Source organism: Oncorhynchus mykiss, chromosome 13 (assembly GCF_057628025.1).
Source record: "Oncorhynchus mykiss isolate SJ-2025 chromosome 13, ASM5762802v1, whole genome shotgun sequence".
NCBI lineage: Eukaryota > Metazoa > Chordata > Actinopteri > Salmoniformes > Salmonidae > Oncorhynchus > Oncorhynchus mykiss.
The window spans coordinates 8871926-8884530 of NC_143034.1; the positions used below are offsets into that span (position 1 = coordinate 8871926).

Consider the following 12605-nt stretch of genomic DNA (forward strand, 5'->3'; position numbering starts at 1 on the left):
CCGGACAACAGACCCTCCGATTTGACACACTGAACTCTATCAGAGAAGTAGTTGGTGAACCAGAGGCAATCATTTGAGAAACCAAGGCTGTCGAGTCTGCCGATGAGGATGTGGTGACAGAGTCGAAAGCCTTGGCCAGGTTGATGAATAGGGCTGCACAGTATTGTTTCTTATCGATGGCAGTTAAGATATCGTTTAGGACCTTGACGTTGGCTGAGGTGCACCCATGACCAGCTCTGAAACCAGATTGCATAGCGGAGAAGGTATGGTGGGATTTGAAATGGTCGGTAATCTGTTTGTTGACTTGGCTTTCGAAGACCTTAGAAAGGCAGGGTAGGATAGATATTAGTCTGTAGCAGTTTGGGTCAAGAGTTTCTCCCCCTTTGAAAAGGGGGATGACCGCAGCTGCTTTCCAATCTTTGGGAATCTCAGACGACACGAAAGAGAGGTTGAACAGGCTAGTAATAGGGGTGGCAACAATTTTGGCAGATCATTTTAGAGAGAAAGGGTCCAGATTGTCTAGCCCGGCTGATTTGTAGGGGTCCAGATTTTGCAGCTCTTTCAGAACATCAGCTGACTGGATTTGGGAGAAGGAGAAATGGGGAAGGCTTGGGCGAGTTGCTGTGGGGGGTGCAGTGCTGTTGACCGGGGTAGGGGTAGCCAGGTGGAAAGCATGGCCAGCCGTAGAAAAATGCTTTGTCACGGATGAATAGGAGTGGAAGGTAGAAGTCAGGTGCAGAGAGCAGAGAGTTCAAGAAAAATAGGCACTTTATTCCGGCACAAACGGTCATGCCCAAACACAGGGGGGAAAACACTGACCAACCCAAAACACAGGGCTGAAAACACTGACCTACCCAGAACACAGGGAGGAAAACACTGACCAACCCCAAACACAGGGCTGAAAACACTGACCAACCCAAAACACAGGGCGGAAAACACTGACCAACCCAAAACACGGTCCGGAGCACAAAACCACAGCCAACACTAAACGTGAACACAAAATATTCCCCCACAAACTAGATCCTAACAAGCTAAAAATAGGCTAGAAAATCAAGAAAACACAAATAGGAACAGGTGCAACTAATAAGACTAAACTAACAGAAAAGGAAAAATGGATCGGTGACGGCTAGTAGGCCGGTGACGACGACCGCCGAGCACCGCCCGAACAGGCAGGGGAGCCAACTGCGGCGGGAGTCGTGACAGAACCCCCCCCGCCCTGACGCGCCGCTCCCAGAGCGTGCCGCCACCGGCCCCGAGGGCGACCCGGGGGGGCGAGGTGCCGGGCGATCCGATGGAAGTCCCTCAGAAGTGAAGGGTCCAAAATGTCCCCCACCGGATACCCAGCACCTCTCCTCCGGACCGTACCCCTCCCAGTCCACGAGGTACTGTAGGCCCCTCACCCGGCGTCTCGAGTTTCAGGCATTGGAGTGTTTCAGGCATTGGAGCTTAAAGGATCTTGGATAACTAAAACACGGCAGACAGAGCAGGGTTTCTCTCCTGAATGCGTCCTGAAGTGATCCTTCAAGGTGGATGATTGAGTAAAACTCTTCCCACACACAGAGCAGGAGTGGGGTTTCTCTCCTGTGTGTAACTTATGGTGTCTTTTCAAGGCTGAGGCGAAAGCAAAGCTCTTGTCACAGTCGGGGCAGGCATAAGGTTTCTATCCAGTGTGTTAGCATAGGGCTACGTTTTCTCATGCTGTCAGCTGGTCGTGTTAGCATAGGGCTACGTTTTCTCAAGCTGTCAGCTGGTCGTGTTAGCACAGGGCTACGTTTTCTCATGCTATCAGCTGGTTGTGTTAGCACAGGGCTATGTTTTCTCATGCTGTCAGCTGGTCGTGTTAGCATAGGGCTACGTTTTCTCATGCTATCAGCTGGTTGTGTTAGCATAGGGCTACGTTTTCTCATGCTATCAGATGGTCGTGTTAGCATAGGGCTATGTTTTCTCATGCTGTCAGCTGGTCGTGTTAGCATAGGGCTACGTTTTCTCATGCTGTCAGCTGGTCGTGTTAGCACAGGGCTACGTTTTCTCATGCTATCAGCTGGTTGTGTTAGCACAGGGCTATGTTTTCTCATGCTGTCAGCTGGTCGTGTTAGCATAGGGCTACGTTTTCTCATGCTATCAGCTGGTTGTGTTAGCATAGGGCTACGTTTTCTCATGCTATCAGCTGGTCGTGTTAGCATAGGGCTACGTTTTCTCATGCTATCAGCTGGTCGTGTTAGCATAGGGCTACGTTTTCTCATGCTGTCAGCTGGTTGTGTTAGCATAGGACTACGTTTTCTCATGCTATCAGCTGGTTGTGTTAGCATAGGTCTACGTTTTCTCATGCTGTCAGCTGGTCGTGTTAGCATAGGGCTACGTTTTCTCATGCTGTCAGCTGGTCGTGTTAGCATAGGGCTACGTATTCCTACAGAGATAGCAGGGGTAAGGTTTCACCCTAGTGTGAACTATCTGGTGTCTTCTGAGAAGTGCAAAAGCTGAGAAACTCTTATTACACGGAGAGCTGTGGTGTGGTTTCTCTCCGGTGTGCTGTTGCATGTGTATCTTGAAAGTCCACGATTGGCTGAATTCCTTCCCTCATTCTGAACAGCTGTACTGCGTGACACTAGTGTGGGATTGTTTGTGTCTCGCTAGAGAGCTAGGGTGAACAAAGCTCTTGATTACAGGTGGTACACTGGTAAGGTCTCTTTATCACCATTGACAAAAACAACAATTTCCTCCTCCTCCTCTTTGACATTAATTGCCAGCTCCTGTTCCTCGTCTTCGATCTTGATATTCATAGTTTGACTGCCCGATGATGCCGTATCTCGAATTCCCAGTGTACACTGGTTGCTATGGTTACTGGCATGACTGCATTGATGTTTGCGAAGACCTTCGGTCGAAGCGAAACCCCTCCCGCAATCAGAGCACTCGTAAGGTTTCTCTCCAGTGTGCACAGTCTGATGCTGCCTGAGCCTCGACGGTGACTCGTATCTCTTCCCACACTGTGAGCATTGGTAAGGTTTTGGTGTGGGTGCTCCTGTATGGCGTCGTACGTGTCTCGATAGAGTTCCCTTACAGCCAAAGCTCATCTCGCAGTAGGAGCACTGGTGAGGTCTCTCCCCTGTGTGCTTTCTCATGTGCATCTTCAGTTCATATGCAGAGAAACATTCCTTTCCACAATCGGAGCACGGGTGCTTCTTTGTCACGTCTGGCTGTTTCTCTCCAGGGTGGGTCATCTGATGTCTTTCCAGGTGGGGCTTCAGTGTGAATCGCTTCCCGCACACAGAGCACTGGTAAGGCTTCTCTCCTGTATGTGTTCGGCAGTGTCTCTTCAGTTTGGAGGGGTGAACAAAGTCTTTTCCACATACTGGACAGACGGAAGACTCCTTAGCAGGTTTTGTGTGTGTTCTTAGGTGTCTGTTGATATTGGAAGGGTGAGCGATTTCTATTTCACATTGGGGGCATCGCCATGGCTTCTTAGCCGTAGGATTCTCCTGGTGTTGTTCTGCTGATGCCTCTTCACTAGAGCTGGAGTTAGGATTCTCCTGGTGTTGTTCTGCTGATGCCTCTTCACTAGAGCTGGAGTTAGGATTCTCCTGGTGTTGTTCTGCTGATGCCTCTTCACTAGAGCTGGAGTTAGGATTCTCTCCTGTTACAATAGGACAAGAAAAGTTCAATGACAAATTAGGGATGCACGATTTAAATCGGTGAACATATCGGAATCGGCCGACATTAGCTAAAAACGCCAACTAGTTTAACGCCAACGTGCTGGCATGCATACCTATATAATGTATATGACGTAATGACGCCATGTAAAATGTTGCGCAACACGTGCAACACAGCTTTCCTAACCTGGCCCACAATGTCTGCTGTGTGGATCGAGCAGTCAACAAGTCCAGCAGTCATTTGAAAGAGTAAGACAATTTCAGCGAGACAACTCAAAAGGCGAAATCCATTCACGCCAAGATAATGGGATTCATTGCCCTTGACAATCAACCGTTCTCTGTCGTGGATGATGTTGGCTTTCGCCGACTGGTCGAGCACCGGTACACATGTTGCCCTACCGGAGTTACACAGTAGTAGCGTCACTGCTATTAGCTTCATGACATACTATGGCCGTTTGAGTCTTTGTGTGCCAAAAAAGACACACGTCAAATAACACAGTTCTATTATAGAATGTTATGTGGTCTGAATTTGCACGTGCAAGCCAAGCGCCACCAATACTATCAGTAGCACTGTCAAAACTGTACAAAAAAAGTCTGCAAACAAGCAAACACCGGCCACGAGCAATGTGTTTACAATACTGCATTGGTAATAAAGCATTATTTGTTCGACCGCAACTTCTGGGGTAGCTAGCTTTAGCTTTAGTTTGGAATCTAGCGTTTAGCTTGGTATCTAGCTAGCACCAATACAACCATCTTGAAAACAATGACCAGTTGAAACTGCAGTCATTTTCATTATTCTTAGCATTATTCTTGTGAGTAAGTATTAGCTAGGAGGCCACTTGTTTTTCACCTATTGAAATTGAACTTAAGTTCATGAAAATAAATAGCTAGCCAGCTACTTAACTTTGTTGCCCAAAGCTAACGTTATAAACAGGCTAACTGCAAAGTCCACTATTGTAGCTAATCCTAAATTGTAGCTAGCTTCACATAGATGGGTCCGACCATTAATCAAATAAGAACTGTCTTATAAATTAGGGTTATTTTAGATGATGACACCTCGCTATTTAGTTAGCTAGCTAACTATAGCTACTGAAACAGATTGTCGTTTTGCTATGTTTTTGGGGAAGAACATTGTTTGCATCCATGAGCGAGCTAGCTTTTTTTATGACCAGCACTGTAGGTGCGTGAGACAACTTTACCAGCATCATAGCATACGTATCGATGAACCGTTGTGACATATGAAGTACGAGTGATTGTGTAATCAATGTGTAATAACTATGTAAAAAAAAATGTATGAATGCATTAAATTATTATGTGGCGTGCAGTCATATTCAGGTCCTGATTGGTCAACAAGCTTATTTGACACATCTAATAGTGTTACTTGACACACAAAGACCCAAACGGCGTTCCATAGCATGAGAAATCCTGGTTGAGAATGAAACGATGAAACAGCACAGCAAGTAAGTGAAAGAAATAGGTTTTGATTATGTTTTACTGGTAATGGGGACACACGTCAATGCCAACTAAATAACTTTTTGGTGTGTGTGTGTGTGTGTGTGTGTGTGTGTGTGTGTGTGTGTGTAACCTTTATTTAACTAGGCAAGGTCAGTTAAGAACAAATTCTTATTTACAATGACAGTCTACCCCGGCCAAACCTGGATGACACTGGGCCAATTGTGCGCCGCCCTATGAGACTCCCAATCACGGCCGGATGTGATACAGCCTAGATTCGAATCAGGGACCGTAGTGACGCCTCTTGTACTGAGATGCAGTGCCTTAGACCTATGTGTCCATGTGTGTGTGTTAACTATTTAATTGTACTAGAATGATTAAAAGAACGCAAAAAAATGTAATATCGGTTTCGTTTTTTTTGGCAAGGAAAATATTAGATATCGGTATCGGCCAAAAATGTCATATCGGTGCATCACTACGACAAATACATGATTCTATTCTATTATTTGTAATTGTCCTCGGTTTTTATTCTGCAAACAAGTGAATGAAACTGCTATATATGTCAGTGTTTCCACTATATTCATTTAAAAGTGTCTCGGCAGAAATATTCGTATGCTGCAAAATTGTTTCCGCCACTCCAAAATATATGATAATTATTATAATTAAAATGTTTTACAAATATTTCTGCCAATTACGCCATTTTCTTCTTCCCCGGGGTCAGATGAAGTCGTGGATAGCATTTTTATGTCTCTGCGTGCAATGAAACTTCCCTCAAACTGCAGAAACATACAAATGGTGTCCATGAGTTCATCTGACTCTGGGGAAGAAGAAAAAGCCCAAAATCTTGCACTTTCCCTTTAAGATCAGAGTGAAACGTTACAATGTATATTTGAACAGTGGTAGGAATGAGAGCCACGAGGGCACAGCCACTGCAATGTATATTTGAACAGTGGTAGGAATGAGAGCCACGAGGGCACAGCCACTGCCTGCTCCTCTTCATCTCCCTACAGCGCAGTGGAGCAGCAACTGTTCTATTACAGATGGTGTCAACATTATTACATTTATCATGCGTTTTGGAATAGAATGCCCTTTTAAAAAGAGTCCCCAGAAATGACCTTCTCCTCACAGTCGTTCTACAAAACAACCCCCCCCCCCACCGCCGCTGCTGAAAAGAATCCTGGGGGAAACACTGTATGGAGCAGAACTATATAATCCCATTGATATTATTAATTCAGTATCTATAGTAATACTTACCAGTATTATCCACATCCCAGTCTTCCTCCTCCTCCTTGACTACAATGTTAAATCTGGGTATTTCACTGCAGTTGTCGATGTCTCTATGGTTAGAGTCAGGAACCAGTGACTCTGGAGGGTTGGGTTCAGTGGAGCAGGAGAGAGGGGGGTTGGATGGGTCGGCAGAATCCTAAAATAAAGAATGACTTGTTATAAAATGGCGACATTCCTCATCAGCTACCACTTGCGTGTATCAGAGTTCCAAAACGTGTACGCACCGCAGTGTTCTAGAACTTTGGCTTTAATACTTTTTGAATTGCCTACCATTGTGTTGAAATTGTGGGAAGGTGTGCGTTCGGGCTGTGTCCCCTCCTCCCACCGCCCCGCTGTGCGTCAGAGCCGCGTAGCTGTGTCACAATGGGATGTCGCGCCGCAGCGTCTGTGGAATTCGATTTAAGCTTAAAGGCGTCTGCCTACATAGGTTCGGTTTGCTCCAAGCAGAAATCAGCGAAGAGAATGTCTCTGTTCACAAACTCCATAAAGACCTTTAATTGAAAAACTAGAGAAAGGCAAAATTACTTTGTCCCTCTTGAGCTACTGTAGCAACTACACAGCCAGAAACACTTCATCAAAATAGCCAGAATTAATCTAAGATAAATCAAGAAATCTGTAATTAATTTAGACGTCTTTACCGAGGAGGTGCAGTATTTCTAAAGTGGAAAAATGAGCATGAAAACTATAGTCGTCGTTGAATGACAACAAACACTTTAATTGAAGAATACCGTTCCCACTCCGACAAGGAGAAAGGACAATGAGCCAGGATGCATAAATGTGCAGGGGTAAAGTACTTAAGTTAAAATACTTTAAAGTACTACATAAGTTTTTTTTGTATCTGTACTTTACTATTTATATTTTTATAAACTTTTACTCCACTACATTCCCGAAAGGAAATCATGTACTTTTTACTCCATACATTTTCCCTGACACCCAAAAGTACTTGTTACATTTCGAATGCTTAGCAGGACAGGGAAAATTGTTCAATTCATGCTCTTTCCAATTCATCCCTGGTCATCCCTACTGCCTCTGATCTGGTGGAGTCACTACACACAAATGTTTAATTTGTAAATGATGTCTGAGTGTTGGAGTGTGCCCCTGGCTATCCGTAAAAAAAAAAAAAAAAATCAAGAAAAATCATGCCATTTGGTTTGCTTAATTTAAACAATGTGACATTATTTTTACTTTCACTTTTGATACTTAAGTATATTTTAGAAATGACACTTAGTTTTGATACTTTAAGTATATTTATAACCAAATACTTGCTGGGTGACTTTCACTTTTACTTGAGTCATTTTCTATTAAGGTATCTCTACTTTTACTCAACTATGACAATTGGTTACTTTTTTGCAACACTGTAACTGTGAAGCATCCGGTTGGCGTTTCCACACTACCAAATATGGTGATGAGAGGAAACCCAGTGGCCGGCTGTGGGAGAAGATGGAGTGAGATGGATTTTGGCTGAAATTCTGCAAATTTTCTCATCGATTAAACATTTGATCTCCATTCAGTATTCTGTTTCCAAAACTAGAATCTGTAACAGAGTAGACTGCGTTTAGTAGACTTTACCCTTTGCAAAGTTTAAAAAAAAATCGTGTTGTTTAGAAGGGCGTATTGAGAACACACACACTTAAGAGTAGACCTTCCCTAATGCAAATATGCAAATAAATGCTAGGCTCTCACTAGCTCGTGTTTGGCTCTGCCCACTTCCTTGCTTGTTCTGCAAACTACGATACATTTTCTCCCATCGGAAACGACAGGCTCTGGTCGATCTTGGGTTAGTTTTTGGTTGACCAATCACCGACGAAGGGGCGTAGACTTCAGCTACCAAATTTCAACTTGCCTCAAGAAAATAAAAAGTGTGCTCGAACGTCACAAATGTTCGTCATAATACATGTGCGCACTGTTTCGACTGGAAAGCATGCGACAGGCTTTAGGCAACGCCACCCAGACTGTATTAGCATTGCCCACCTAACATTAGCTACAGTCATTCCATAGAGATAGAGGACACAACATTGTATATGTTCTATTATGGCATCTCTGAGAGCACCATTGAGGCTATCTCCATTTTGAAGTAGTCAATTTTCTTCTTCTACTCCTTCTATGAGTTGGTAAACAAACTGAAAGGGTGCGTACGGCCACCTGGAGGGTGTTATTTAAACAGATATAAAGCCAATGTTGGCAATTGACTGTCACCTGCAGTTTTGGAACGTTTTCTCACAAATATAATTAATTGGCTGATCCCTCCTGATGACCTGGATGGAATTATGAGATCCTTCCTTAACCCACCGGAAGTCCCACCCAGTTGATTACTTCAAAATGGTGAACGTCCTCAATGGTACTAGTCCTCCATCTGTCTCTATGAGTCTTTCTCACCTCATCCATCATGAATTCTTCTATAGCTTCCTAGGAATTATGTAGTTAGAGCACGGAATTATAGCAGATCATTCTGGATCACCGTTTTCATTCCACTGACCGTTCACATTAGCTAGATAGCTGATTGCTTTCTATCCAGAACTATTTGAAAACTAGCTAAATCAGTAAGCTAGGCTTTAGCTAACAAGCTAACTTACTTTACTAGACCCGATAACAAAACGATATGGAATTGTGGTTGGTAACATCGTTGGTTCCACGTTTATAGTCCTTGTTTGGCAATATCAAAACCTACGTTAAACCGTATCAAATGACACATTTTCACACACTTGCAAAATAACCCCACTAGCTAACTATCAACGTTAGTGTGTTTCTTCTTCCGGGTTAGATTCCTCGGCGTTAGCGCCACCACCTGTTCTGGAGTCCAAACAGCAAAAATATGAATGGGACTTTGTCTCCAGTACAGTAGTGTACATACAGCACAGTATGATATAAACAGGGTTGGGTAAATTACTTTCTAAATGTAATCTGTTACAATCTGTTACCGGTCCAAAATGGTACTCAGTAGGATAACCTGAACTCAGTAATGTTATCTGATTACTTCCCCTTAAGAGGCATAGATGGGTTGGTTGTTTAACAACAAAACCAACGCATGCGCAACTATGGGGAAACAGAGTTGGCTGATGCTGCGTTCATATGCTAGTCAGAAACAAGGAGGACATTTCCGACTTGCTGATTCGTTGAATACAGCAGGTGTATAACTACAAGTTAGCAAGTCGAACATTTCAAAGTTTCGACTAGCACTTGTACTTAGCATTAGACTGTTGACAACATGTATACTATATTTAATCTCCAAATGTTTATTGAAAACAAATACATTTGCACAATGAGCACTTGTCTCACATACATCGTTATGGTTGTTGGTTAGCTTGCTAGTGATTTTTTTTGCCATATTAGCATAAACATGACATCCGTCAAAACAAGACATCAATATAATGACAACCACCTACGATTCCCCACATGGAAACTGATTTTATTCATTTAGTGACACCTCTAGCATTGCGATGCCGTGCCTTAGACCGCTGCACCACACGGGAGGTCCCCATGGCAACCTCTTGTCACCGAGGGGGCTTGTTTATCTCGCCCGGGTTACACCGGTGGGAGGAGTTGGTACCAGGTGGGAAGTGATTGCATTAGTTGTGGAAGCGGGCTGCCTCCCCGACATGAACCAGGCGGGAAGTGATTGCATTAGTTGTGGAAGCGGGCTGCCTCCCCGACATGAACCAGGTGGGAAGTGATTGCATTAGTTGTGGAAGCGGGCTGCCTCCCCGGCATAAGCCAGGTGCTCTGGCTGACATGAAGTCGCCTACTTCCATAATAGAGTAACACTTTAATTAGTCATTACTGATTAAAACAGACACTCTTCACTTCTTGAGCTCAGCAGCTTCATAGTTTATATAAAATAAAAATGGAGATTGTATTTTTTTTTAATCATTGCAATGATTTATTTAATCATGACACGACTACTGTGCGCAGGTACTGTTGTAATCAGGTGGTAATATTCCACACAGACACCGAGACCCGCCTGCGAGAACTTCAGAAGAAAACATTTAAGTGCTTATGAATGAGAGACAATTCAACAGAGTAATATGACAATTATAACAATTAAAGTTATTCAAATAGTATATTTAGTGTAAACCAGACAAGCGTCCCGACTCAACGGATGGTCATTAAAAAAAAGGGGGGTTGATCACAAATCTTCATAGTAAAATAACACTTGCTTGGCTTATCACCCACTCCCAGAACCTGAACGTAAAGGACCAGTGCGCCTCTATGTGGCCTCCCACTGATGATGACATCACAGCCTGAACCTCGGTGTTTGGCCCTCCTCAGTCAGAATTAAGCATACAAGAGCATACAAATCATTTCGATCATGTTTTTGGTTTTGTTGTGCGGACCCTCTACAAATGAAACTCTCAAGGCGAACAGCGCCTAGTTAGCATCCATCTGTCGTAACTGTGGTGGGGATCGGAGAAGAAGAACACACATAAATAACGGTACCCCCTGTATATAGCACCGCTATTGTTATTTTACTGCTGCTGCTCTTTAATTATTTGTTATTTTTACTTTTTATTTTTTTAGGTCTTTTCTTAACTTCACTGTAAGATCCTGTTGTATTCAGCATTTCACTGTAAGATCCTGTTGTATTCAGCATTTCACTGTAAGATCCTGTTGTATTCAGCATTTCACTGTAAGATCCTATTGTATTCAGCATTTCACTGTAAGATCCTGTTGTATTCAGCATTTCACTGTAAGATCCTGTTGTATTCAGCATTTCACTGTAAGATCCTGTTGTATTCAGCATTTCACTGTAAGATCCTGTTGTATTCAGCATTTCACTGTAAGATCCTGTTGTATTCAGCATTTCACTGTAAGATCCTGTTGTATTCAGCATTTCACTGTAAGATCCTGTTGTATTCAGCATTTCACTGTAAGATCCTGTTGTATTCAGCATTTCACTGTAAGATCCTGTTGTATTCAGCATTTCACTGTAAGATCCTGTTGTATTCAGCATTTCACTGTAAGATCCTGTTGTATTCAGCATTTCACTGTAAGATCCTGTTGTATTCAGCATTTCACTGTAAGATCCTGTTGTATTCAGCATTTCACTGTAAGATCCTGTTGTATTCAGCATTTCACTGTAAGATCCTGTTGTATTCAACATTTCACTGTAAGATCCTGTTGTATTCAGCATTTCACTGTGCGATCCTGTTGTATTCAGCATTTCACTGTGCGATCCTGTTGTATTCAGCATTTCACTGTGCGATCCTGTTGTATTCAGCATTTCACTGTAAGATCCTGTTGTATTCAGCATTTCACTGTAAGATCCTGTTGTATTTGGAGCGTGTGCCCAATACAATTTGATTTGATGCCAGCAAGCACATGAATTCCCACTACTTTTAACAGTCGAGACAAAAGTAGTGAGATTAACCACAGAGATAATATATCTGTCTGGTTTCCCGGATATAGATTAACCACAGAGATAATATATCTGTCTGGTTTCCCGGATATAGACTAAACCTGGTCCAAAGGCTGTCTATAAGAAGATGATATAGACTAAACCTAGTCCAAAGGCCGTCTATATGAAGATGATATAGATTAACCACAGAGATAATATATCCGTCTGGTTTCCCGGATATAGACTAAACCTAGTCTATATGAAGATGATATAGACTAAACCTGGTCTAAAGGCTGTCTATATGAAGATGATATAGATTAAGCCTGGTCTAAAAGTTGTCTGGATGAAGATGATATAGATTAAGCCTGGTCTAAAGGCTGTCTATAAGAAGATGATATAGATAAAGCCTGGTCTAAAGGTCATCTATATGAAGATGATATAGATTAAGCCTGGTCTAAAGGCTGTCTATATTAAGATGATATAGATTAAGCCTGGTCTAAAGGCTGTCTGGATGAAGATGATATAGATTAAGCCTGGTCTAAAGGCTGTCTGGATGAAGATGATATAGATAAAGCCTGGTCTAAAGGTCATCTATATGAAGATGATATAGATTAAGCCTGGTCTAAAGGCTGTCTGGATGAAGATGATATAGATTAAGCCTGGTCTAAAGGTCATCTATATGAAGATAATATAGATTAAGCCTGGTCTAAAGGCTGTCTGGATGAAGATGATATAGATTAAGCCTGGTCTAAAGGCTGTCTGGATGAAGATGATATAGATTAAGCCTGGTCTAAAGGCTGTCTGGATGAAGATGATATAGATTAAGCCTGGTCTAAAGGTCATCTATATGAAGATGATATAGATTAAGCCTGGTCTAAAGGTCGTCT

The 12605-nt window shown here is 42.8% G+C and overlaps 1 protein-coding gene across 1 annotated transcript; it reads right to left on the bottom strand.

Annotated features, from left to right (window-relative positions):
* Positions 1-1360: 1360 nt before the first annotated feature.
* LOC118940247 (uncharacterized) lies at positions 1361-9154 on the bottom strand. Its single transcript, XM_036948737.2, has 3 exons — positions 8763-9154; positions 6354-6522; positions 1361-3631 (listed from the first exon to the last, which is right to left on the bottom strand). The coding sequence occupies exons 1-3, from the start codon at positions 8772-8774 to the stop codon at positions 2661-2663; spliced, it is 1152 nt and encodes a 383-aa protein (XP_036804632.2). The 5' UTR covers positions 8775-9154; the 3' UTR covers positions 1361-2660.
* Between the last annotated feature and the right edge of the window lie 3451 nt (positions 9155-12605).

Bases quoted from the DNA above. Each gene is read 5' to 3' on its own strand.
- LOC118940247 (XM_036948737.2), bottom strand. The intron at 3,632-6,353 runs GTAAGTATTACT...CTATTGTAACAG, and splicing joins CTGGGATGTGGATAATACTG to GAGAGAATCCTAACTCCAGC.